Source organism: Chaetodon trifascialis, chromosome 6, assembly GCF_039877785.1.
Source record: "Chaetodon trifascialis isolate fChaTrf1 chromosome 6, fChaTrf1.hap1, whole genome shotgun sequence".
NCBI classification, from domain to species: Eukaryota; Metazoa; Chordata; class Actinopteri; order Chaetodontiformes; family Chaetodontidae; genus Chaetodon; species Chaetodon trifascialis.
In genome coordinates, this window is record NC_092061.1 from 11,615,169 (window position 1) to 11,642,775 (window position 27,607).

The following is a 27,607-nucleotide window of genomic DNA, read 5'->3' on the forward strand; positions in this document are numbered from 1 at the left end:
ACCTCTCACAGAAACAGTTAAGAGGTCTATCTAGCCATTTCTGAAATTCACTGAACTGTTTCACATTATGCTTGATCATCTAACCCACACGGTTCTGGATTTTAACTGGCTGCAGCCGCAGTAAAAGCCTGCAACTGGGGAAAGAGCAGCATGGGACATAACCTGCATTTATAGGGGCCTTATGGATGGGCCTGGGGAAGACTGCAGAATCAACACAATATATGGAGTTACAGTGCATTTAAAGGGGCAATAAGTGCAATTTTTACTGCCCCATAGCAGAAAATAGCCATAATATATCTAGAGGGAGTTGATAGCTGAGTTGATCAATACCAATGAGTCAACGGATCAGTTTGCCAGGTGCTGAGATAACAGGCTTTCAAAACTCACTTTGTAGCCTGTAGCCTCTGTCTGGAACAGCCCCACCATCCATTTGACTCAGAAAGACACTCCCTGTACTTCAGCAGTGGTGCAGCAACACAGTGGGAAATCTCATAACACTCTGTTTTCACTCTAGTAGGGATGTCATTTATGCCACTAGGGGCTGTTCATTAAAACTGTTATAAATAGATGTTTCTGTCAAATGAAGTCAAATGAACTCCTAAAAGCCCCACTCTTTGGATAATAAGGAAACATATGTCCCCGTTTGCATATTTAACCACAAAGTGTTTGTTTGGAAGCATTTAAACAGGAAGTAAAAGAAAGAAAAGAAAGTCAGAAGGGCCCCACATACTTCGTTCTGACCATGACAGGCTGCACTCTGTTTGAAACACTGTTCTCTTTTGACAACTTTGATAGCTTACATGTGGGAAGTGCATCATTTCTGCATCTGCTCACACGTTTGCTCCTCTGTACTTGTGAGGAACCACGCTGGCATAATGCGACGCCTGACCAGCTTAACCATCACGACCACATGTCAAACCACAGACTTTACAGTAACTTTAACTTTCACCAACTTTCATCCTTAAAAAACAGCCCTTTGGAAAATGTCAGGACTACAAATGAAAGGGCAGTGTTTGTTCATGTTCATGTCTCTCCTGGCTTTTCATTATGTGAACAGTCCTCATGCGAAGCTTATGTGCCACTATGTTCCTCCATTTTTCATGTGATACTCAAAGAGCCACTTTCTCCCTCTGCCTCTCTCTCTCTCTCTCTCTCTCCCCCTCCCTCCCTGTGTGTGATCTCAGTATTATATTTTTACCTTGACTGTGTTTTGTCACCTGACAGAATTCACACCATCTTTCACATTTTTCTTTCTACTTTTTTCGCCTTCTTCCTCTCTTCAAGGCCTCTGCCTCTCACTCCTTTATCCAAATCAGTGTGTGTGTGTGCTGGGGTGGGAGGCGATGGCTTGAGTTGACTAATAACGTGTGATCATCCCGCCATCAAGGCTGCTGCCATAGAGTTGCCATGGCAACATCTAGTCCGCACAGTAACGGCCACTGCGGAGAGAACAGAGAGGCAGAGACAGAGCGTGAACACACACACACACACACATAGAGACAAACAACAGTTGCCCTGCACCACGTGGGCAACCCTTGCTCATTTGCTTTAACAGCCAGTGGGACTTGTTACAGTCATTATAGATCTCCCCAGTCAAAGTCAATGATCTTAAAGCAAGGTGATAACTCATTACACACGCACAGTTTTAATGCATCTCACAGCACACCAGCTGTTTTATAGATGCAGGAAGATGCATGCATGCATACACCATACCTTTACACGCTTACCATATGATAATACACTGTTACACGCACTGTCACAGGGCAGCTGTTGCAGACAAAAAAAGGCCAGCCTGATAGACACACAAATTACATTTATTCTGTAATTACATTTCACCTAGTCTGTCACGCACACTTCGCTCTCCTTATGCATGTGGTTGAGATTGAAACCCTCACATATGCCGCACATTTTAGTTGACGATGATGCATTTAATTAGATGTGAACATGCAGTTGCTATCAAAACAACAGCCCCTGTATGCAGGACATGACACTGATAATTGCATTGTATGTCCTCAGACTGCAGTGATATATAGTAGATGGTATTTTTGGTGATTATTTCGTGATACCTCAGGCAGCAGTGTGCTGACTGATGATGCCTTAAGCAAAAAACACTAACAGCCCCTGAAGGAAGTAAAAAGCTAAGCAACACATCTAAGTGTACACTCCCTCAGTTCAATATTCTACATATTCAGAGTGGAATTAAAGCAGAAAAAGTTTTGGATAACTATGCAGAAAAAAGCACTGCTGCTGTGAGGAAATGAATTAACTGTCACATTTCTTCTCCTGCGCTTTTTCATGAACTTCATCAGACTCTGTGTAATGTAGTGGATCTTTCATAAGGACATAAAGACCGTGTCACACACACTTTGATTAGCTACTCCTCGCACTCATTATGACAGTTTGTCATTGTTTTCCGAATGAATCGTGCATTGCAGGATTGTAGTGTATTGTGAGCAAGTGGATAGACATTTACACTTCTGTCTGTGCCACTGAGTGTGTGTGCACAGGTAAATTCAGGTCTTTGTGTTTTTCGAGGGAAGATGTATTTCTGTTGGTGAGACAGCGGCAGACAAATTGGAGATCTAGACAGATGTTGTACTGCAGGAAACCTTTGACTCAACCCATGTTTTTGTCAGGCAGCTCACGGTGGCCTTTCATCCTGCCTGTCAGCCATGGGATTGAGATAGATGAAGAACAGAGGTAACCGCTTTAGCTTGTTTAAAAATGATCAGCACTTTTTCTCTCAAAGTTGAAGTATTCCTCGCCTAGCAGCTGCCATGAGTTAAAAAAGATCTCCCGTAGGTTTGTTGGGGATTTGACATGTGCTGAGTCACACATGTAATCTTTCTGTGACCAAGCTTTGGAATGATACATTTCATCGAAAGAAGTAGAATTACAGGAGTTAGTGTGTCTGGATTGCTGTCATTTAAAAGGTCCCTGTTGTGTTGCATGTAAACATCTTCCTCTTCACTCTGGGTTTGTGCCATCTGTTCAAACCTGGGTGTCGTCTAAAATTGTGATGTAAGAAAAGAGCATGACAGTAAGCATCACATAATATCGCCAGAATGGCCATCATTTCTATCCTCTTTCCTGCAAGCATTCTGCTGTTACAGAGTCAAGTAAGTGTATTTTTGGCCAGTCTGTGGGATGGATAACGGCGGCTTAACCTCAATGAGATAAATGTAAGGTACTGTAAATCTAGCTATTGTGTGTATACTTAGGTGTGTGTTCTTGTGAGTACATGTCAGTGTTAGGGTTTGATTCAAGGGCCTGTCGGTGAAGCAGCTTTTGCATTACTCTGATAGGCCAATTAGTGCAGAATGATAGATGATAAGCTCCTTGGGCAGACGGGGTCGTAATAGAGGGGAGAGAGAAAGCACTCTGCCCTGAATCTCAAATCTGTTCTGCTCTGTCCTCCCTCAAAGTTACAGACAGCTTAGTCACATCTTTAAAATTCCTCTGATGAAATACTCTTTTTGAAATGTTTGTTTTTGTGTTTTGATCTGTTTGATCTTTGATCAAGTTGGGGAGTAAGCCTTTTAGATATTCTTTGTTGCTTTGTTTGGCATCTTTTTGATTGTCTAGAATAAGATGAGGAAATTTTGGCATTTAGTGAGTCTTTGAATTAATGTTTGAAAATCAGATTAAAAATTAGATACAGCCAGTAACCTCAACATGCAGCAAGATCACATTTAAGATCAGGCAAGGCATCCTAATAGATATTTGACAGAAACACCCCTGATTCCGAAAACAAAGGGACATTGTGTAAAACACAAATAAACCAGAATGTGATAACGAATCCTGATAATCCTTTATACTCAATTTAAATCTGTACAAACACAATGAAATTAATGTTTGACCTCATCAGCTTTATTGATTTTTGTAAATATCTGCTTATTCTGAATCTGATTCGGCAGCATGCTTCAAGAAAGTTGGGACAGGAGGAACCAAAGACTGGGAAAGTTGTGGAATGCTCCAAAAACACCTGTTTGATACATTCCACAGGTAAACAGGTTCATTGATAACAGGTGATAATATCATGATTGGGTATGAAAGGGGCATCCTGGAAAGGCTCAGTCGTTCACAAGTGAGGATGGAGCGAGGGTCACCACTTTGTGAACACATGATTGTATGAAGGATGTTACTACTTGGGCTCGGGCACTTTGTGAAACTGTTGTCAGTAAACAAAGTTGTTTTGCAAATGATTGCGTTCTGTTCTTATTTACGTTTTACACAGAGTCCCAACTTTTTTTGGAATTGGGGTTGTGTGCTCAGGTGATATCGCTGTTTCTCTCTGCTAGCAAAGAAATGTTAATTACCCTTTTCCACTCTCTGTTTGTTTCCCTCAAAGTCAACAGTAAAGACCTTTTGTACAATCTTTGTCACAAACGCATTTACTGTCTATAGTAATTGTGTTCACAAGTGTTTAAGTAGATGAAACAAGAAAATGCCACTGCTTATTCCCACTCCTTAAGTGCCACACAAAAACCTGTGCGACATGACATTTGTGACACATGAGAACAGTCATCTCCAGAGCACAGATAACAGACGGCAACTCCAAAGCGTGCCTCCTCTTTTGACAAACATGAAAAGACATCAACTCAAGACAAGAAATCTTCAGAAGTTGGCTGAATTCCAAGCAAGAAATCAAGAAATATTTTGACAAAACATTGCCTGGCCTCTTTGATAGGTTGGATCGCTCTTATTCCATCTCATTAGCCTGCTTGTAATCCGTCTTCCTCTGAAGCCGTCAGCCAGAGCGCAGGCTTGTTTGTGTGTGTGTGCGCCTGTGTGAAGCATCTGTTGTCAAAGTGACAGATAAAAAGGTCAGTACTGTATGAAAGGAACATCGCTTCTCGTGGAAGAAAAGCTTGTTTTAACTTTCATAAACAGTGATTTTTCTGTGATACTGTCATCAGATAAGAACAAACTCGTAAGTATGCTGTTTAAATTTTCATTATACACAGGTGCTGCTCAAAAACCTAGACTTAGCCATGTCAACGGGCATATCAACAGTGTGCCCTGCATGCAACAGTGAAGTGTTTTTGCGCTATTGCTCCTCTAGCAATCTAGCACTCAGACACAAGTCCTGTGTTATACAGCACAATATCACAGTCCAAAAAAAACTTAGCAGCAAAAATGGAGCAGGGCCCACTGCACTACTAAAAAAGAACAGATGCAGGATTGATGTGAGATGAGGGAGCTCTACACTGACTACCTCTTCTTCACGCCAGTGGAGTAATAACCAGGACATACAACTAGGCCAGTGCCGCCACTATACTACTACTGCCTCACACTGTGGCAGATCAGTTTGATTTGATTTGTTTTCAGTCAATATTGCATATCATCTACATAAAGTCTTATCCAATCTCGGAGCTAATCATTGCTGATCTGAGCCAAAACAATCCTACAATCAAGCTTGCGATTGGCGGACATGATCTCTTATTAGCATGACTGTTGATGGATTTGCTGTTCGAATTAGTTTTTTATCCTCTAATTGTGTGTCTCCTCCTCTCTTATCTTCTTTTCTCCTCTATTTTCATTCTTTTTACAACCACAGCCACCATGTAGTTTCCCAGTTTCCCACTTCCTACGGCTCAACAGAACCCCAGAAGTGATAAGAGAGTGTCCCTAAATGAGAGTGACGTGGTTATAAGACGATGTGCTGAGTCTGTTGAGCTGAATTACATTGAAATGAGCCATGTTTTTCTGGCTATTCTGGACGAAATTAATTATGTAAACTGTCTGCAGGGCTCATTTGCATTTCTTGATTGATTTCAGTCTGTTTGTGCATTCCATATGAGGGAAAAGATGACGATGAGAGATGGGCACTGTCATTCATATCAGCATGTTGTCATCGAACTTGAAGGCATTTGCCCCCAGGAAGTTCTCCTGATAATCGCAGACATCTGTCTCTATGTACACATATGTGTTTGCATGGACATGCATGCAGTCAAGTTTGTGACTTTGTTCTTTTCTGAATGCACATCTACCCCATTGGTGTTGGCCAGTGTGGTGGCTTAGTTTATTTATGAGGGATTATTTGCATCTATTTGTTTTCTGTGTTAGTATGTTTATGCCTGTGAGGGAGGTATATGTATAAACATGCACGCCCACACATTCCCAGAGTGCCTTCTTCTCTTGGTCTCACCCTTTCCATGTGCCCTTCTCTCCTCCATGCCAGATCGCCTTTTAAATATCCAGCCAAATGCTAGCAGAGCCTCTGTACGCCTGTCTGTCTGTGCGTGTGCAGCTCTCCACCAAACCAAAACGAACGACCCAGTTAAATAATAAGCTGAAGGCTAACAGAGGGACCCCATCAACCTCTGAGCTGTATCCTCTCTGAAGCTATCAATCGTGGGACTAAAGCTCGGCTGCATAATGACATTGTGGCAGTGTACTCGCGCTGTGCTGCAAAACATATTAATGTTAGCCATAATGAGTTTGACAGCCCAATATGGTTGTCAGGGATCAGAGAGGATTTTAACTGGCAAACACTGCCCTCAAATGGAGGAGAGGGATTATAGCAACTGCAGTAAAAGCTGCAGTGTTGTCAGGTTCTTTGCAATTGATTTGAGCTAATATCTTTCATTCTCCTTGTATGTTTTTAGGCATTGTCACACTTAACAACTATGCTCATTGTGGACAGTGTTATCTTACTCCTCTGACTGGTACTAGGCTTGTTGCTCATTCATGCATCTGACATTAATTCATATGTGTCTGCCTCTTCATAAATACTCACTGTTTGTGTTGACCTCCTTTTATTGGCAGAAACTTGGAGTTTACAAAGATTTGTAAACTGTCTGATTTCACAACACAAAAGCTACATTCAACGGACTGATGTGTAGGCTAACATGGCTCTATGCTTACCTGCCTGTGTCTCCTGCTTATAGAATCTTGGAGCTCCAGCAAAACGGGGACATGGATATACTGAAACTCAAGTGGTGGCCCAAGGACAGCCCCTGTGACCTCTACAGTTCTATCCAGACACGACAGCGCGGCAACGCCCTGGACATCCACAGCTTTGCTGGCGTTTTCTGCGTCCTAGCAGCCGGCGTGGTGCTCTCCTGCCTCATTGCCATGGTGGAGAGCTGGTGGTCACGGAGGAAGGGATCCAGGGTCCCCTCCAAGGAGGTAGGGGCATGGATGGGTGACTCAAAGGGGAACACAGGGAGTTTTAGGGCCCACAGTTTATCCCAATTAAAATAAAGTAAGAGTTGACAGATGATGATGGGTTGGAAGACGGGTTTAGTGTATGGGTTGCAATGACTAGATTCAAATTTTAGACCTTGTGTCCAGGGGTGCAAAGATGAAAAATTCCATTAAGTCAGGATGCATGAGGAAGAGCGATATGAGCAAAGTCTTCTTCATGATGGAGATGTGACACTGCCAGTGTCTGAAACCTCTGAAATCCTCCCATGTTCACGATGTCAATTCCCCTGAACCAAATTTGCACACAAGCAACATCAGCGATACTATCCTGATAGCACACGCACACTCTGTCAAAAAGAATCCTGGAGGTGCTACATTAGAGCTGCAGTGATGTAACTGGCATTGACCTTTGCATATTTTTCATGTATATAAATCTAAGAAGGGAAAGAAAGGTCAAACAGGACAGGTTACGAAGCATCCTGTCATGTTGATAATTCTAATTGCTTACTGAGGCCAAATAAGATATCTAACATTAACTATGATGTAATATTAGATGGCCTGGGTAACATATCCATGATTCACATAGATACATTATACACTCATACTGGGAGAGTTTAGGCACTGTGAATGAGCTGATGTGCCTGCATGTCTTCACAGTTTAAACATTCAGTCTCCCAAGACCATTTTTGCACCATACCCAGAAAATTCCTACATCTCTTTACACCCTGACAATGCATAATCACAATCCAGATCCTCAATATGGATAATTCAGTGGCATTATTCTACATTTATTCTGTACGCATTCAGCCACCGCTGGCGTCCTGCATAATCTCACCTCTTTCTTTTAATGTTTTATTAATACTACTTTGATGGTGACGATTAATTCAAAATGAGGCAAATGCGTCAGTGTCAGCAGGGTAATCAACCACTTATTGTTTTCTGAAAAGTGAATTTTTGGGAGAAAAGAGGATACTGGCAACGTTAAAAGCAGAATACAAAAACAGCCTGGGGGCCTGTTGGAATGCTGCAGTGTGCCTTGACCAAGTCGGCGTCAGAAACACTGACTCACAATATTAAACATGGGTATTTATACCAGCGTTCTCTCCAAAACAATGGAAATACTCCACCTTGTAAATTAGCAGCAGCGCCCTGTGAAATATCCAATCAGCCTATGTGCAGTTGATCACCTCAGCAGGGATATCATTTGGAACAATCAAAGTGACTCTGCCAACATCTTCCTCTAGTTGAAACCCTGCAGTCTGTTGTGATGGGGTGGCTTTGTTTGCTCCACAGTAGACAAGAAAGGTAACATCTTCAAAGAAAACCTCAAATGGCAGCTTGTATAGTTGCTTTTCTGTTAACGTTGTAAGGACACAAGCTCAGGCCCTTTTCACCAGAACATAACAGAGTGCTAGCCACTGTTACAACCTCTCTATTTCAGCAGCAGTTTCATCCACGAAAGGATTTGACGAGACTTCCAATTCAACCTCCAACACCACCCCATCTCGTCACCTCCCATGCCTACTGCTATGTTTACCAAAACACAGAGGCAGAAAGTGTTCAACTAAATAACTTTAATCAGAAGTGTGAAATTGCAGCAAAGTGTAGCAAATCTGGAATGCAAAACATGCCACTGATAAACTGAAAGAAATGTAATTATGTGTGAAATAATATTTTCACTTTTGTTGTGGAGTTAGTTATTTACGTGTTGGTAACAAATTAGACTGAGACATGAAGCAGCACAGATTAATTTTAGCAGAAAACACTTTTGCCATCAGGTAAATTACTTCAGAATCAAACAATTGCTTTTTTCCCAATTCTGAGGTAGCCATTTGATACAGGCAGGATAAGCTTAACTTGTGGACAATGAGAATTAATGTGGAATGGTTTCTGAACCATCTGAATCATTCTACCTCTAGACCTTAGAAACAGAAGACTGACTTACCATTAATCAGACAATAGGTGTTTTGAATGGTTTACCATAATGTATTACAGATATTGGTGCCTGGTTACCAAAAGGGGCTTTAATGCAGGAAAGAAAAGAAGGCCATTACTCTAATTAGGGCTGTCTAAGTGATCTCTGCATGACTCTGACTACCAGAAACCAGTAAGAAAAGCCTGCCCCATCTCCTTAATCTTTGGTGTCATGCTAATTTAAAGTTCCACCAAGAATAAATTAGAAAAGATGACAAAAAGATGGGAATGGAAATTGTTACTCTACCCAGGATGATTTAGTGTCGGATCAGGTTACTTTTCATGATAAAAGACCGATAACACCAATCATCTGGAAAGTAATTTAGAGGAAAGTTTCAACATGAAAACTCGATGAACCACAGGTTGCAGATGATTAAATGAGCAGCTCCTGGTCGAACATTGATCCATCATCACAAATTATTGCATTACTACATCACTACAGTTTCTAGCTTTTGGATCAGATGACTTGTACTTAGAAATTGTCAATTAACTCTCCTGAGGGATCATAATGATGTGACTTGAGTGGTTGTAGGGTGTTTTACTTGAAAGACAGAAATGCATTTAAGTTTGCGACAAACAAAACTGAAATTGGTGTGATTTGGCAGGCAAATAGGTGACTTAATTGATGTGCCTTATCAGCTGTGATCACTGTAGTGTGCACAGGCGTGTTTGACAAACTACTTAGAAGTTTAACACAGTTTTGTTGACTGCAGGCCAATACACCACCTGCAAATGCTTGCAACTGCTCAACAGCAGCAAATGATTTAATCACTTGTACTCTGAGCTGTTTGTTCAATGATTTATTTAATTGTTTAATTTTACTTGCACTCTGTGTGGATTCCACTTTCCTCTTTAGAAAGTGAATTAGTTCCAGGCTAGACTTGCAGAAGCTATAAAGTCACATGCAGACTCAATCAATTTTCCACGTGCACAATCTCTGCGCATCTGGCCTGATGTGCTGTTAAACTGACTACAAGCTGCAGTGACAATAGAGCAGAATGTTCAACAGTAGGCTGAGTGCAGTTCAATCTTCTTAGGCTTAGTACAGTGTGTTTGATAGGGCTCTATATTTACTGTGCATGCTACCGCCTATCATCTAGGGATCCTATAGTATGATTATAACAGAAAATATGTATCTCTCAGTTGATTCAGTGTCTGAACAATCAATAATAAGAAACACAGTCATCAATTTTGAGACCCAGCCGAGTGAAACCACATTGCTGCTACCAAGACAGCCAGTAATAGGTCTGTTAGACTTGATGGGTCACAATTTTTCTTTTATAACAATTTCTGAAGGGTCCGACATTATATGCTGCAACACTTGCACCCAGCTAATGTTTTGTTCCTGATCAGGCAGCACCACCGACAGACACACCACGTACCCCCTACCTCCAGCCCCCTGCTCAGTTACCAGCTTTAATCCGTCATTCAGATCAGTGGTCATGTCTGCCACTGAGCAGCCACAAAGACACCAAACCTTTGGTTGAACCCAAAGTCATGTTAAGCACAGTGTGGTTCAACTACAGTGCACACAAACACACACGCCCCCCACCATCTTCATTAGCCACTAAGAGCAGCCAGTGGAATCAGCCCCTGACTGAGCACAGGAGTGGAGTCGCAACAGTGAGCAGGAGGGACAGCAGGGATTTAAACAGTGATAGTCTTTGATTCTCTGCGTAGATCTTGTTCAAAGTTTTGCATAACAAGGCATCAGGCAGTAACTGACATATGGAAATCACTCTTATTGATTTAGAAGTTGCATATGGATGACAGGGTGCACTTCATATGTATATGCATTATAATACATCTCCAGGTAATGATATTGCTGTTGTTAGTCCAGTGATTCATTGAGTGACAATAGGTTGATTTGGTTTTCTTATGCTTAGAGTAAGATTTTATTTGAATACAAATCAAAGCAAAGGATTGGGAGAGCAGTGGGAGCACAACGATGGGATCCCCTTTAGTGCTTCCATAGTGAAAATGAACTTGGCTCAGTCAACCGTAGTTGTTTTTGATAGATGACCCCTGACATTTATCCTTCACCCTATCAAACCATTGACCCATTGATTTCTGTTGGTGTAGCTCAAGGTTGGCTCAGAGTAACCACTGAACCTTAAGGGCTCAGTACACTTCAAACAAAGTGCTTGTCGGATCATCAAACAGCGTCTGAAACCTCTCGCACCCACTGCTTTCTGGCTGGGGCTGGCTGCATCCCACAATTTTTGGAACTTTCTGAAACCAACGATTCGACAAGCGCGCCCACCTCACTCAGTGAGTGGCCAGTTGTGTGGGGGTGAGAAAGTAGGCAGGATTTGAACTTTTCTCTCAAGCTCTCTATTTTCATTCTCTACACAACTGCTGCCATCACTTTCACATGTGCAACAACATGAACACCTTTGATGAGATACTGTTTTCTAATGCTGTTGTGCTTTCAGACGTGGTCAAACCACAAGGCCTTAAAACGGGCGACTTCTCTGTAAAAGCAGCTTAAAAATACAACTCACCTCATCAAAGTTTTGCATTTGGCTAAGATATTCTTTGTTATTTCTTCCTAAAATTATCCTGTCACATGTAAAAACAGCAGGAGCACCAAACTCGGATCTCAAACCATCTGTGCATAATTTTTCCAAGTGGGCGACCAGCTGCAAAGATGGTTGCTGAGAACAGAGCAGGAGAGAGTCAAGCCGGGACCACTGCAGCATGTCCTGACTCAGTGGAGGAAGGAAGATAAATTTAAGTCAACTTCAAAGCAGCTAATTAGATAAATTGCATATGTTGCATTTTTATCGACTGGGGAAAACTCTGCCCCTGCATGCAATTTGGCCTTAGTCATGGCCAGTGGAGTAAGTCTAGTGTATTTAATGTCATCCAACTTCCTTAAGTTAAATTAATAAAGTGAAGCAAACCATAAAGCTTGTAATTAACTCCGCTAGACACCTCGTTCTCTGTCAGTTTAAATGAAGAACTCGTTGGCCTCTGTCTTGCTGTCACAGTGAACGTTAGCACCACTTGAGACCATCACTCTGAGCCAAGATAATGCAGATTTCTTTGCATTTTTGCAAGCTTAAGATAAGATAGGAAAGTCTGGCGACCTACTCTTTATGCGTGGGTCTGGAAAACTTGGCTTAGCAAGATGCATTGGCATCAGGAATATGAACTGGGAGTGCAGACTTGGCATGAGGACTCTACTTTCAATGCCCTACTCCAACGCAGTGAGGTACTGTATCCTGAAAGACAGATGTAGACTTATTGTGTAGGCTAATATCAGTCTCATAGTGATTTGCATGGTTTTCTGCACTATTCTGAGTGCAATATTCCGTTTAAACCACCATGGCGATTGTGGAAATCACTAAAACCAAGGTGTTGCATGGAACATCTTTAAAGAACTTGCACACTATCTGATCTAACTCTCCCCTTGGCTTAATCTCAAATCTCAAAGGATTGAAGTGCATTTAGAACAGTTCTGTCACTGGGTTTGTTGAATAAGACCTGTGGATTATCGATTCAAAAGCACACTGACAGTACTGATCATTTCTAATTAGAAGATCAATAGACTCACCCTCATTTGTCCTCCCTGAAGATGACAAACAGCTTCCCCAATATGGCCACTCCTGCAGAAACACACACCGACGAGCTCACACTCTCACCTGCATGCACACACGTTATCATTGCCTCACATTTGGCTCGCCTCTTCCGTCATGTCAGGCTTGTGTCAGTATAACGAATGCTAAGACTTTGTGTCAGATATGCCATACCATGAAAGCCATTAATGTAAGAAGTGCATTTGTTCAGTTTTGTTTTAAACATGCTTCATAAGCCCCGGTGGTTTTCAGTTCATCTCCGTCCCCTCTCTCACTGGCAGCAGCAGCAGCCAAGCATCTTACTCTCAATGACACACAGCTTAAGATGGATGCGATTCACTTCAAACCATTAAATATCGCCACAGATCATGACTGCGCTCATCCATCAGACTGTATGACTAAAACACCATCCCCACCTGCCGCATATACACACACGTGCTTCCTGCATACATGAAAACCCACAATCCACTGTTCCAACTCCAATACAACTAAGCTGTGTTTGTGTCTCTGTGTTTCTTACATGTACTAAAACATGCATAATTACATACTGTACATATCTGTACATGCCTTTACATTCATACTGTATGCTGTAACACTGTGGTAACTGCTTCTGACTGTGGGCTTTATGTCAGTGTCTGTGTTTGTGCTACGGTTCTGTGTTGTGGAATGGCCGACATCTTTATCTACGAGTCTGCTTCTCGATGTAAAATGTTTGCTTCCTACCGGGCTTATACACTCATACATTCACAAATACACACCTTCGCACAGAGTTGACTAATGTGGGTCACCAGTGATGAGAAATGTGTAATGACTGAGCACATTTGACAAGGATATGCACGCATAATGAAGAGGGGTTGTGTAACTGTGTATTAACAGTCTACCTGCAAGTCAGCCTTGCTGTCTTGACATCGTTCACACATTAAATCAAATGAATGATGAGTACAGTGCACTACAGTTCTTCTACCCTGAATTGGTAACACATAAATATGCATTTTACCTGCGTTCATTTTTGGAAATTAGTCATCTTCCTCTGTTTTGCTATTCCTTTACTATGCTCAGAAGCATCTGAACTCATTTTGGGTTGGTGCCTGGGTATTTTCATAATGATAGTGCTGTATATCTCAGGACAAATGGAATGTTGCCCTTAATACTGCTTTGGAAGCTAATCTAAATTTTGACATCTTGATTCTTCTGATAAGCCACGTCCAGATGAGTGTGTGAGGCCCATTTCATTCATAACAGGGCGGCTGTATTGCTTTACCCTTTTTGGCCTGTACATGTTCTACCAGAGGTTTGTATGGAGGAGTTCTGTCATTGGAATCAACCGCATTTCCAAAAGCTCAAAACTGAGAGTAACCAATAATACTGCATATTGGCAAAACAGAAACAATTGTCATTGTCAGAACTCTTCCATAATAGTAACATCTGTGGTTTTGATCGTGTCTGATATTTCGCATAATCCATAGATTTAGCATGAGAAGAGCGGGCACTTCCTCGTGTATCATCCTCTTTGGTACACCTAAAAAAGCTGACCTCTTGTCTTTGAAGTCTGTGGTTTGGATGGGAATTGCCGGTCTACTCGTTCTAACTCTACATAATGATCTGTCTCACTGTGGCTCAAAGCTCTCATATTGCCTTTTTGTTTTGTTTTTGTAGATAAGTACTCTGTGTTGAGGGGTGTAGCGGGCGAGGGGGAGAGAGGGAGAGAGCAATACAAAATGGCATTTAAACATCTCCCCTTTCCAGGTATATAACGACTGTGTGAATGTCTCTCTGAGGACACAACACAGAACGACCTGCTTAACTGTGTGTGCTGACTGACTGCCATGTCTTTCTTCTCGCTCACCCCCCACCCGTCTGTCTCTCCAATTGACTTCTCTCTCTCTCTCTCCTCCACCTTGCCATCCTTCCATCTGCCTGATCTTGTCTGTCACTCATCCCTCCTCTGTCCACCCGTCTGACGTTTATCTGCCTGTGTGTCTGCCTGTGTGTCTGTTTGGCTTCTTTTTTTTCTGGCTTGTTTGAATCTACCTACTCAACTTGCATGCACACAAACACACAAACACATTAATACGAATTACTCCACATCTCTCTCCCATCACCCTCTCTCTGTCTCTGTCTCTGTCTCTGTCTCTCTCTCCTCCTTTTTTCTCACACACACCCACATGCACATCACACACTCAAACCAGACGCAGGCAGATGGCCCATCTGCCAGGCAAGCTGCCGATCCGTGTCCTCACAGCCCCAACGAGCACCCTCTTGCCCTGGGCGGTCAGACCCAGAACCAGACCCCCAACACCGCCAACACCACTGTCCCCACCGCCACCCATTACCAGCCCCCAGCATGCTGCGACATTCCCTGCGCCCTGATCGTGCAGCACTCCTACGAACCCACCAACCCCTCCGAGCTCGCCCCCAAAATGAGAATGACCACCTTCACCACCTCACCTCCCACCCCAAGGTTATACATACAATAGAGGATAAAAATAAATCATTGGTTAGTAATGCCTGAAGACAGATGCTATTTGAAATGCCATGATATATGAATGATAATGTATCAAGAGAAATGATGGACATCAAGGAGCTAGGCTCAAACTTTGGTGTTCACAGAGGGGCAAAGCTCTCTGCTGGAAGCAAATGCTCCTCTTTCAAAATTGTTTATATACCTGGCATGGTGCCAGTTGACTATGTGTGCAATGATGCCTTTCAGCCATTAGAGGGTGTAATCTCTCTATCTAGAGGCAAATAGAGCATTATCTGTGACCAGACGGTCAAAGTTGCATGCTCTTTAAAGTTGCAGGTATAAGCCTGCAATGAAGTGTTTATTTTCTGTAACATAGAGGTTTTTACAAAAACCTAATTTTACAAAATGAAGCCAAAAACATTTTTGTGGTCTAAACTTGGCTTTGTTGTCCAAAATAAGGCCTTTGTATAAATAAATTGCAGATATATATTTAAATACATTTCAGACTTTTAGATTTATTATTTTATCCATGTTTAAGTTATTATCATTTGGGTGATTCAGTGTTGACGTCCCTTCTGTAATACAGTGGGTGTTATAATGGCGGAAAACATTCCACCTTCCACTACAGTAATACAAATGCTTTCAGGCCCTGCTGCTTTTCCTTGCCTCAGTCCCTCCTCGTAGTTAACCATTAGTCTCCTTTCACAGACAGCCAACTGACCATCTGTGATTCACTCTTCTCTTTCACTTCTCGCCATTTATACCAACTCTGCCCTTTCGATATCCACCCCCCCCCCAACGTTTAGTGTGTGTGTAATAGTGTCACGACAAACATTAGCGCCCCCTCGTCCTCTCCTTCCTCCCACTGTCCCTTCCTTAGATGGCAACCAGGGGGCACCGCTGTCGGCTCCCTCTGTCCGTGAGCTACATACAGTAGGTCCAGACCCCCCAGACCTGAAGGACACGGTCAGTAACTCCATCTTTACCCCCAGTGATGTGACTCCCTTCCTCACAAAACCCTGTTTGACTTTGCTCCAACAATATTCCCATGAAGTGTAAAACACCAAAATTACACCTAAGACTAAGTGACCCCCCTGCCCCACCTACCTCTGAGACTCGTACCTTCCACAAAGCTCAAGAGGCAAATTGCCATGTGTGCGTGTGTGCGTGTGTGCGTGCGTGCGTGTGTGCGTGCATGCGTGTGTGTGGGGCAACAATTTCAAAAAAAGTTTTGGGAACTCTCTCTAGCACCTTCCAACACCTTTCACCTAAGCCTTCTCCTCTCTATATCCACACGTCATTCATTGCAAACCCAGCTCCGTTGCACCACCCTGCCCTATTCAGTAAAAGCATGAAAACACCTCTCACTAAGTGTCACCATCCTTTAGACTATGTGGATAAGTTATTTATATGTGAATATAGTCATAATAAGTTTCATTTAACTTATACCGTAAGTTAAGTTAAAGCTTAAGTTAATGTCTGTGCTTCGTCTTAAGGTGGAATTGTTAAGGCTGTTAAACACTGTTCGATAGACGTTAAATAATCTTTTCTATGGTGCAGTCGATAAATGACCTATAAGAGCTGAATTGTATGTGGCCTGGAAAAAATTCACTTGAAAATGAGATGTCAGTCTCAACGTGAATTTTTTTGGCATGATGGCCAGAATGCAATACAGGTAATAAGAAGCAGGAAAATTATTATTTTTCTATTTATATTTCATTTATATTTCTATTCTATTTATTATATGAACCGTAGACCCCAGCACCCTGGAATCGCAGAGCACACAGCATGATGGCGGTGTGCTTTCTGTGTGTATTCCAGATTATCTGCACTCCCGTAAAGACCTTGTAGAAGTGTGTGTATGTTTCTCTCCTGACCACAGCTCAGAGTGTGCTTCTCTATCCTTCCCTCCATTTCCCCCCTCCTCTCTTTTTGCCCTCCCTGCTTCCTGTCACATCCATGTTTCCCCGTGACCATCAAACGTTTCTTTATTACTTTATTTCGTGTCACACTCACTCTGATTCTCACACTTAACTATTGCAATTAAACTTGAATTTTTTTATCATGCCAAAACTTTTGTTTGGCCACATGTACGCCATCTTGCCCTTATCATCTCATTATCTGCGTTGTCCAACACCCTTCTCTTGCCTCCACTGTCTTTCTTACTATCCATGTAAACTGCTCGGATGGATGACATCCCTGTTGCTGAATATAAATACACCCCATCCTTGTCCACTTACTCTTTTTCAAAATATATCCTCTCTGCATGTGCTCTACTCTGTTTCCTTCACTGTACTCTCCATTTCCTTACTCCTCGATTTGCATTACCTTCACTACTTTTCCTTTGCCTCTTCCTCTCCTTTTCTTCCTTTATCCAACCTTCCTCCATTCATCCATCTCATCCTTCTTCTCGCCATCCCTCTCCTCCCACTCTCTTATCCCTCTTCTGCTGTTCCCTCATCCTTTTCTCCCATCCTTAAACACTGTTACTGGAACTGTCTCCTATCCCACCCCTTCTCATCCCTCCTTCCCACCTCATATTCTTCCCTTCCCCTCTGCCATTTATCACCACCGCTTTGTCTTCCTTATCCTACTCCTTCCCTGCACCTCCCAACCTGCAGGACGATAAGGAGATCGACCTGGAGCACCTACACCGCCGGGTTAACAGCTTGTGCACCGAGGATGAGAGCCCCCACAAGCAATTCTCCACCTCTTCCGTCGATTTAACACCCCTTGATATGGATGCGCTGCCTGCTGCACGTCAGGCACTCGAGCAGATCAGCGATTTCCGCAACACCCACATCACCACCACCACCTTCATCCCCGAGCAGATCCAGACCCTCAGCCGCAGCCTCTCTGCCAAAGCCGCTGCTGGATTTTCTGCTGGTTTCGGTAGCGGTGGCGGCAGCGTCCTCCAGGACCACCGGACTGGCGGGGTAGGCCCTTTCAGGCAGAGGGCCCCCAACGGTGGCTTCTTCCGCAGCCCCATCAAAACAATGTCCTCCATCCCCTACCAGCCCACAGGTCCAGGACCCAACTTTGGATATGGCAATGATCCAGACAGGGGCACCTCTATATGAGGAGTTGCTAAGGATACGGTTGGTTCAGGAGGAAGAGGAGGAGGTAGAGCAGAGCGAGGAGGCGAGGAGGCGAGGGTCGGTCATGGGATGGTAGAACAAATACAATATGGCTAAGCTAAAAAGTCAGAAGATAGAGATCCGTGTACATAGGAGTCTTTATGTTTTCAGTTTCTGCTTGGGTGTTTCCAGGGGTGTCCATAGTGTCTGTGGAAAAAGGCGAAGGAGGTGGAGGTCTGTTGGGGGTTTCTTATCCTCCCACAAACCATGCTGGTGAGGTGCAAAAAGGGAGGTGGGTGGGGGGGGGCCTCGAATCTTTGCTTTATTGTTGTTGTTGTTGTGATTGTTTGGGGGATTATTTTGGGGGATATGTGTGAAAGGGGATCTCTTTTTATTGTTTCCGTTTTAAGATATGAGGACTGTCTCATATAATGGAGATCTGCTGAAATGACCTGACTATTATTATCTAAACCCCACCTCGGAGGGTTTAGTTTATAGTACTCCAACCACAGGAAATACTTCTGTATCCCTGCGAGCGCCAGGGCTGCCATTGGTGGATGACTGGTGGTCTCTTTAGCCATCAAACAACTCCAAGGGGTTCACACTACTAAGCAATTATGGGGCAGTTATTTTATGAAGGCTTATGTAACAATAGTTTTGTCTGTAGCCCTGGGAATACATACAGCAGCCCCTTGTAGTTCTGAAAAGGCCCCATCTCAGTGGATGTTGGAAGATTCCACTTCTCCAGTCTTACTCTGCCTTTTCACTATGTGGGAGTCCATACTGAGTTTGCTCCTCTCTGGTGTTGTTTTACCAATATCTGGGGTTCTAAATGTGTAATCATCTCGAAGATGGTGTCCACACGGTGGCCTCACTAAGACTTTGCAGCTGAACACATGCTAACACCATCATGGTGCATCGGTCTGGAATCTGCTGAAATGCCATGACAGTGCAACAATATGACACTGTAGAATCGCCGGTTTGGTGTGTCGATCTCAAACTACTTCTGCCATTTTGGTGCATCAGCCTGAAACTGTTTTCACCATTTTGATGCACATTAAAGACTCTTTGTCAATCCCACTGCACTGTACCAGTGCCCACAGACCTGTAAGTGATTGTATGTAGATCTGACCTTTTCTCACCTGTACTGTGATATCTGCTTTTCAAGTCAAGGTGAGATCCTCCAATCAGACTCTCAGAGGAATAGTAAAAAGGGATGATACAAAAAAAACAACTTAAAGAAAAAAAAAACATAAAAGACAAGCCGAAAGACTTCAAAAAGCTTACGCTTATTATATGTCTTTTATTGACTTTTGTTTTGGAAAAAATAGATTTTAATGCGTGGAATGTGTTTTGGTCAGGAAGTACAAAAAAATAACATTGTTCTGAGCTGTCTACTTGTTTTCTTTTCTCTCAGCAAACTTTGAAAAACTGCTAAATGAGTGCTGTAGTATCTGGTTTTGCATCATTAAGTCATTCAAACTTTTACTTTGGATTTTTCTTTGTTCTGCTTAATTTAGTGCTGCCATGGCCTGGGTGTTTAAAAGATAAAAGCTCATTCTGTGAGGTCATGACATGTTCGGGTTCATCAATCACTTTTTATCAGGTTCAAGTGGTGAAATGGAGTTTATTTTGTGTTGAGGAGAAGCCATTGCAACAGCATCTTCAGTGCAGGCCTTATATGTCAACTTGCTCGCTGTACCCTCCCAACGACTCAAAGTATCACCGCGTACTGGAAACATTTTAGAGCGGCAAGTCAGTGGTTGTGCTTCAGGGTCATTGGAATGTCACAAAGAGAAACGGCCATCGGAAACCCAATGGCTGCCTTTTATGAGATGAGTCCGAAATATACTTCTATTTCATATCTGTAATGTTAAGGGTACTGTTTATATAACTTCTTTTTTTTAAAGTGCCAATTAATTAAAATGAGACCATTAAGGTGCATTTTGGGGTGGGGGAGGGGAACGGTACATTAGGAGCATTAAAGGAATATTTTGTGGATTCGGGGGTGGGCTGGTAAAATGGAACCAAATCTTTTTTCACTAACACTGTATTAATAATTGATAATGTTAGTTGTTTAGAACAAGTTTTCAGTTTGTTATCTTTAAGAACTAAAACTGCAAAATGTCGTGCGTAGAGAACTCAGTCAAGCCACAGTGTTTTGAAGCAAGCATTCTTAGGCATTCTTTTCTTATATTAGGCTACAGTATGGCTATTGAATGACAAATAGGACACTGACATTTAAAAGGTTTTATTTAGTATAAATGAAAGAGACATTATAAAAATGTATATTTTACATGTTGATGCTATTTTTGTTTAACAAAAAGAAAAGAGTATATCATGACGAGCTTTAGTGTTGAGTTTAGCAGTCGCATTACTGCATTTGGTTTTCCCTTGTCCCGCCCATGGTCAACATAAACCCATAAACACAAACTCCGCTTTTCTCATGTCATCCTGAGTTCATTTTATTATTTGCTGGCTAAATAACAAAAAGTGGCAAGTTGATTAAAAAGAAAGCATGCACAAACTTGCTCGTGCGCTATCTGTTAACATTTTTAATTTCATACATAGAACTACAGGATTTACTTGATAATTTTCAAAAATTTATGATGTACAGTATTTAATATAGGCCTATTTTGTTGTATGTGTTGCATATTATTCAAAACTGAACAAACTGGGGCCTCTGTTACAAGTGGCAAAGCTTTCTGTGTATAATTTGTCTAATAAACAGGTTTTCTACAGTGGGATGGTATTTGTTGTTTTTTTTGCAAATCTAGATTTAAATACTGGTTAAAATGTGATACATTTCAGAAATATAATGCAATGCTCTTATGGGGCTCAACCCTCAAAACACAGCAATGACTCCTCAAGGTGAAGTTTTGCCTCATTAAACTTATTTTATCTTTTCTCTCTTCACTTCAAACATCAGTAGATTCCCAGAAAACAAGGCAAAGGCACGTCACTAATGGCCAACTTTTCATAAAGGTAAAGTTTCACACTAAAGCACTTTTACACATAACAAGTGGTGATTTCTTTCGGTGAACAGAGGCAAAACAATGTCAAAAGGAAACTGTGGAAAGCTCGCGTCTCCTCTCCACAGTGTTCTCTTTTCAGGCTTGTGTCTTTTTTTCCCATAGAAATGGTTTCTAGGTCTGGACAACTCAGATCATACTAGTAAGTTGACCCACATACTGGTAAGTATTCATGCTTTCATAAGTCACTCTACCTGCAGAGTTTAGTATGGATTCGCCCCTCACACTTCACACTTTTATTTTATTACTGTACTTTATCAAAATGCATCATGGGGAAACAAAGGACATGTGATTTGTTTATATTAAGAATGACGAAGAAAACATTTCTGCAGAAAAATCCAGTGTTCAGGTTCAAACCGGTGATAAGAACTAACCTTGCTTTGGGGGGTTTGTTGACTTGCATGTGGCAGTGTTCATTTTGACCTTTCATTTATTCGAGCCAATTGATCCAGAACAAATACACAAGTAACATTGATTAGCACAGGCAGGGTGTCATTTAGCAATGGATGAAAAAGGATTTCATCCCTTGTTGTACTGAACAGATTTAATGAGGGAACATTGGGTGAAAGAGGTAAACTGAAATTTCAACTAACATTTTCAAATGGGTTTGGGTTGATTTTATGTGTGCACTAGATTTTAAGTTCAAGCATGAACTAAGCTTTTGTGTCCTTCACTTCAAATAGGCCACCACTTCAAAGGCCTGTATACTGCTGTTAACAGCTGGACAGACACACTGCTGAGGACAACTGCTGTCAAGTTCAATGGAGCATTGCATTGTAGTTCTCCATTTTCACCAGAGAGTGGCACTGTTTGGCTCCACCAACTGTCAGAGGTCCCCCTGCCTTTCTTTCAGGCTTGACTCAGTTTTGTGTTTTACAACAAGATAAATGACGGATATTAGCAAAATTCTTGAAAATGAATGGAAGAAATTAACCGGATGTTGGTGGTGCTTTGAATTTCACTGGACACAAGTGAGCAACACCATGTCAGAGGAGTGTTCAAAGTCAGCAGCTTCATGGAGCTGCAGTCATTATCATGACTGTCTGTATCTGTCCCCATTGAAGAGTAAACTTATATGCTTAACTTTATTGTCTCCTTCTTTTTGATTGAAGGTTCAGCTGCACTTAAAACATCTTCATAGTTTCAGGGGGAAAGCAACATTGACCACAGAAAGTTGTTAAAGGGCACAACAATATAAAATGATTTTTAGTAGTGGAAGAACTAGACTAGATCTAGATTTTTTACTTAAGTAAAAGACTTGCATTCCCAATTTTGCTTAAATAGAAGCACATAAGTTTTAGTAGCAAATGTACTTAAGGTCTTAATCTTACATTAGTGGATTAGTATTGATCAACATTTACAGCATAAACATGAAAGTAGCATTAATGTTGCAGGTGGTAATATTTGAATGTATAATACATCACACTTTGTAAGTTTATTATATATTGATGTAAAATACAAATTGTTATGTTTACTAATAAGTAACCTTTTAACTAAAGCAACAAAATAGGATAGTTGAGTAAAATGAGAACTTTTTATACCCATTAATATTTCTATGTCTAGACTGTCTAAAATAATTATTCAATAACTCAAACTCAGAAAGTTTGGAGACAACAGAAAGTTCCCTTGTAGCTAATTTTAGAGCTTCGAAAACGTTCCTTTAAAACAGCATTTCGTGCGTTTAGGACAGGCTACAGTTAAGTTTTGAAGTCCCTGTCCATCTCCCCTCACTCCAGTCTCGTGCCCGTCGCGCCCCGGTCTCCCAGGAGACGGGAATGAGAAGCGGCAGCACGCAGACTCCTCTCGCGCATTGGAATGGGAGCCCTCCCCTCCTCCCTCGAGGAGCCCCCCAGGCGTGACCAATGGAACATAGAGTCTCCATTGTGGCTGCGACACTTTAATAATCGCCAGCTACAATATCCAACCTGTCGGTAGCTTCAGGAGCCCGGCCCGGCCCGTTGGATGGGGGGCTTGTAGGTGGGAAGAGGGGGCGAACGCTCGGCGCCAGACCTCTAGCCCGCAAGACGTCCCCATGATGAATACATGAATAAAAAATCGGAAAGATTAATGTCGGGTTATCTCTGAAATTCGAGGATTTCTTCCCACAAGTTGAGTTTTTCCCACAATTCCTATCTCCCCTCGATAAAAGGCTCGTCTTTTCAGAATAAGCACCAAAACAAATATTTGTAACAATTGATGGCAAATGTTATCTTTTAACGCTGTGAATTGAATAGAGTCTTAGCCTACTGCCTCATACATTGAGCTACTGTATGCAACATATAGTCGACCGTGGCAATTACGGTAAATAGCCAATTTCTGCCTAGCAATTAGCCCATTGTTCATTTACCAGGTTAGGTCTAAAGTTTGCATTTCACCAAGCATGGTTACTTTGATCAGGTGGTTCCCTAAATAGCTATAATTTTGTCTAACGTTTATTTTGTGGCCTGTAGCCACACGCGCTTTCCTTCCAACCTCACAGCTGTCATTAAAATGGTTAACATGTCTGATAGAGGATTGAACAATAGCATTCCAAGCTGAATATTGGACATAAGAAGTTGTCACAGTTTAAGTGCACATCATGTTCTGTCTGTGTGCACTTCCGTCCGTCTCTTTGAGTGCGTGCTCGCGTGCATGTTACTCTCCCCTCACGGCTTCCAGTTGCAACCGCGCGCCACATACAGCTCGTGTCAGTGCGGAAACAGTGCTGAGCGCGAGACCCCTGCTCATGTTTCCGTTCCCTGTGAAGCCCTTTTACCGACAGGGCGTTCCGAGAGCTGGATCAAAAGGTTTTAGAGCCGCCACAAAAGAAAAATGGAAACTGTAGATGATCTTAGAATGAATGAATTGACAATGAGCGCGCGAGCCCCAGAAGCGACTCCCCCATCCACCCCACCCCCCCTTTGTGTGCGTGTGTGTGTGTGTGTGTGTGTGTGTGTGTGGGGGGGGGGGGGGGGGGGGGGGTTGCATTGTTTTTTCTTCAGCTAACTTTTGGAGAAGTTTTAATTAGCCCAACGTTTTTTTTGTTTGTTTTGTTTTGCATTTGTCAGACTTTTTTCACTCAACTTTAACTCCACAACTTGGCCCATGCATCTTTGTCACTGTTGGGGGATGAAATCTAGTTATTTTGTAAATTTAGAAATAATCTTAATGCTTTTATTGACATGAAACCCCAGGAAAAGTATTTTCTTCGTTGATTTTCTTTGAGTCTTATACCTATAAGTGACTGTGATAGGTGTATGTGTGATGCACCGCCTGTGCTGACTTGAACTTAGAGGAGTCAGGTGGTTCTAGTGGAGAGCGTTGAACTGATCGTGGCTTTACTGCTGCCAATGCACACAAACTAAGATACAGCCATTACACTGAGGATAACACTGCACGCGACACAGCTGGGACAGTTGAGGCAAATGAATCATTTTTAACCTTCCCTGCTCCCTCTCTTTTCCTCCTCTCTCCCTCTGTCATGCCTGAGAGGACAGACACACGGACAGGTAGGAATTCTGCGCACGTCTCGCGCCGTCCACGCTCCTCACCTAAAACCGTCACCACCCCATGCACGTGCGTCCTGTGGGAGGTTCCCCTTACCTCCCTTGCGTTAAACACTCCTTAAATTGTAATGTTATCATAAACACTGCGGCTTCAGGGGGCCATAATCACCTCTCTCGGGCTTTACCAAGACTTCTCATTGGACGTCAACACGCGACCAGCGCGAGGAGGGGGGCTCCCAGACGCGTGCCGCTTTTTAAACCGACGCCGCGCCTTGAGACACCAGAGAAGGAGTTCCGCACGCGACAGTCATATTTACACATTGCGACAGCATAGCAGTGCGTGCCTCCTACAACTTTTTCCCCCTAATATCGTTAGTCCGTTTAACTTTACGTACCTTTAGGGTTTTTTTGGAAACATGGATGTCCGAAGCGTGGAAGAGTGGAGCAAAGCCGCACGGGAGGTGGCAGTCCTTGACTCGCGGCAGCAGAGCCCGAGAGTGGTGGAGAGGGGCGGGGATCGGCAGCTCGAGGAGTCCCGCTACGAACCTGGACTGACGCTCGTGGACAGCGGCAGCGACCCACGCGCCTGGCTGGCTCTGGTGCAGCCTTCTGGCACCTGTGCGGCACACGCCACTTCACCCGACTACCTGCGGCACTCGCCCTGTTCGAGCACCGGCTCCTACCACGGTGAGACACGCCGCTGAGAAATTACTTCGTAGACAACATTTCAAAGCAATAACATCTGCAATGCAACATCACATGCAACAGGCAGCTGAGGCTGGCATTGGTGATTAGGTCCTTTTGCGTGCGCTGCAGGTCTCAAATAGGCAGAAGGAGCATTACTTTACAGCAAAGTTTATTTTGTACAATTAAAACATCATTATGCGTTAGAAACAGTGAAAATAGCATAAATCTTTGTACATATTATAGGCTGTTGTCAAACCGGGACAGTTCATTACATTTTGTTTTCATTTTTCAGAGAGCGGCTCCCCGGAGTCCTCGGGTCATCCCAGCCCTCCCAGCTACAGAAAAACTGCCAAGAGCCCCTCCTCTTCTTCGCTCAAAGTCAGGGACCTGTGCCGTCTTAAAGGCACGGTCAGCGGGTCCGAGGATGACACATCCACGAGACAGAGAGCCCCGTCCAGCAAACCTGTCACCGGGGTCCAGAAGCAGAGGCGCGTGGCCGCCAACGCGCGCGAGAGGAGGCGGATGCACGGGCTTAACCACGCGTTTGACGAGCTGCGCAGCGTCATCCCGGCGTTTGACAACGACAAGAAGCTCTCCAAATATGAAACTTTACAGATGGCGCAGATTTACATCAACGCTCTGGCTGAGCTGCTCCAAGGTCCGGTCTCCTCCTCCAGCAGCAGCAGCAGCAGCAGCAGCAGCGGCGGTAACGACGTCTCAAACAACAACAACTCGCCAAACTGTGACATTGTGATGTCAACCGCCGTTGGTTTTGACGCAGCGAAGGACAGGGCTTCCCCGTCCCCTACAACCTGTAGGACAGCAACGGCTGTGTCCGTCTCAGGTAGCAGCTTACCTGTCCACATCAGCGGGATGCCTTTCCGCTCCTCCTTCGACGACGGCTCGTTTTCCGCCATGGTTGACGAAGCGATGTGCTCGCCCTCTCCTTCGCCCTCCACCCGGGCAGGCAGTTCACTCGCACAGGTCGGAGGTGGGAGGAAAGAGTCTCCCCGGAGCGACGGAGAGTTTTCCCCACACTCCCACTTCAGTGACTCGGATGAAATAGCGATGGAGATCCATTCAAGTGAGGAAGATGACCTTTCAGACCTGAAGCTACGCAGCCACCATCACCACACCGTTTCTTTCTGAATGATCAGAAAAAAATCAATAAATAATTAACAGACTATATTAAAGGTTCACTGTAGCCTACAACAAAGTAATGTCCGTAAACCGTGTCAATCATACTCTGTTGCTAACAAAAGGATTTCAAGAGGATAGAAATTAGTGCTTCTTCAAAAACGTCATGTTCAATTTTTAACAATAATTCTATTTTATCAACGTGTGGCATAGTCTAAACATTATTTTGTATGTGAGTTAGGCCTAATTCGGTTCTGCCAATAGATGTATAGCCTATAATTTCCAGTTTCCATGGAGACGTGGCTGGAAGACCCCTCTGCCATGTCGCGCGCAGCACTGCCATGGGTATCTCCCACGTCACTCCGACCAAAAATGTGTCTTCCGCAAAATCACAACTTTATGGATAATTGCTTATATTTGATAATGTAAAAAAAACATTGTTTTTGTAGCTATAATATCATTTTTTGTTGTGATTTATGTTTTTATTTGTTAATTTGTACGTATAATGTATTTTGTTTTACAACTTCAAAAGTTCATGATGTGCACTTTAAAAATAGCTATACGAGCCAGAGGCTTGAGAAATGCGACTTTTGTTTTCAAACCATAAACGATATTGTTTTGCTTTGTTTGCTAGCGTAGTACTGCCAATTCCATACAAATAGCCTATTTAATGTAGCCATCATTGCTGCCTTCTTTTGTACTTTCTTTTGTATCTTCAGATGAACTTGTGTGTCTTTTGCTTTCACTGGATGAGATTAATTGACATGTATTTATTGCTGATATTTTTCAACTTTGCTTTTTATAATATCCATAGTTAAATTTGCTGGGGGAAAAAAGCTATCTTTATGCCATTTATTGTTATGTTAATTTGATTTTGGGAATAAAAAAGCAAATGAAAATGTAATCTTTCTTTGTCTGTTGTTTCCACGCACCTTTCCAGATATTTGCAATGAACTATTTCATCAACTATTGTTTTTGAACTAAATCTTGATCATATATTTACATCTAAAACTTTTCC

General features: G+C 42.8%; 2 protein-coding genes across 5 annotated transcripts in view; both read left to right on the forward strand.

Moving 5' to 3' along the window:
• Positions 1-20,989, forward strand: part of grid2 (glutamate receptor, ionotropic, delta 2) — a 478,994-nt gene extending 458,005 nt beyond the window's left edge. Inside the window, exons 15-17 of one of the 4 annotated variants that reach the window (XR_011602276.1) lie at positions 6,894-7,134; positions 14,364-14,453; positions 17,793-19,471. Coding sequence is in view for 3 of the 4 variants with exons in the window: in XM_070963683.1 (XP_070819784.1) it covers positions 6,894-7,134; positions 17,793-18,251 (700 nt within the window). In the remaining variant the exon portion in view is untranslated. Of the gene's footprint in view, positions 1-6,893; positions 7,135-14,363; positions 14,454-14,896; positions 15,205-17,792 lie in introns of all 4 variants that reach the window. The other 3 variants (XM_070963684.1, XM_070963685.1, XM_070963683.1) reach the window with 3 other exon arrangements.
• Positions 20,990-24,872: 3,883 nt separating this feature from the next.
• On the forward strand, positions 24,873-26,610 carry atoh1a (atonal bHLH transcription factor 1a). Its single transcript, XM_070965103.1, has 2 exons — positions 24,873-25,452; positions 25,745-26,610. Exons 1-2 carry the CDS (start codon positions 25,182-25,184, stop codon positions 26,599-26,601), a joined length of 1,128 nt encoding a protein of 375 aa, XP_070821204.1. The 5' UTR covers positions 24,873-25,181; the 3' UTR covers positions 26,602-26,610.
• The last annotated feature ends 997 nt before the right edge of the window (positions 26,611-27,607 follow it).

What these genes read in the sequence shown, in the direction of transcription:
- atoh1a (XM_070965103.1), top strand. Translation starts at nt 25,182, where the DNA reads ATGGATGTCCGAAGCGTGGAAGAGTGGAGCAAAGCCGCACGGGAGGTG. An exon ending in GAGCACCGGCTCCTACCACG is followed by an intron (nt 25,453 to 25,744) that starts GTGAGACACGCC and finishes TTCATTTTTCAG; the next exon opens with AGAGCGGCTCCCCGGAGTCC.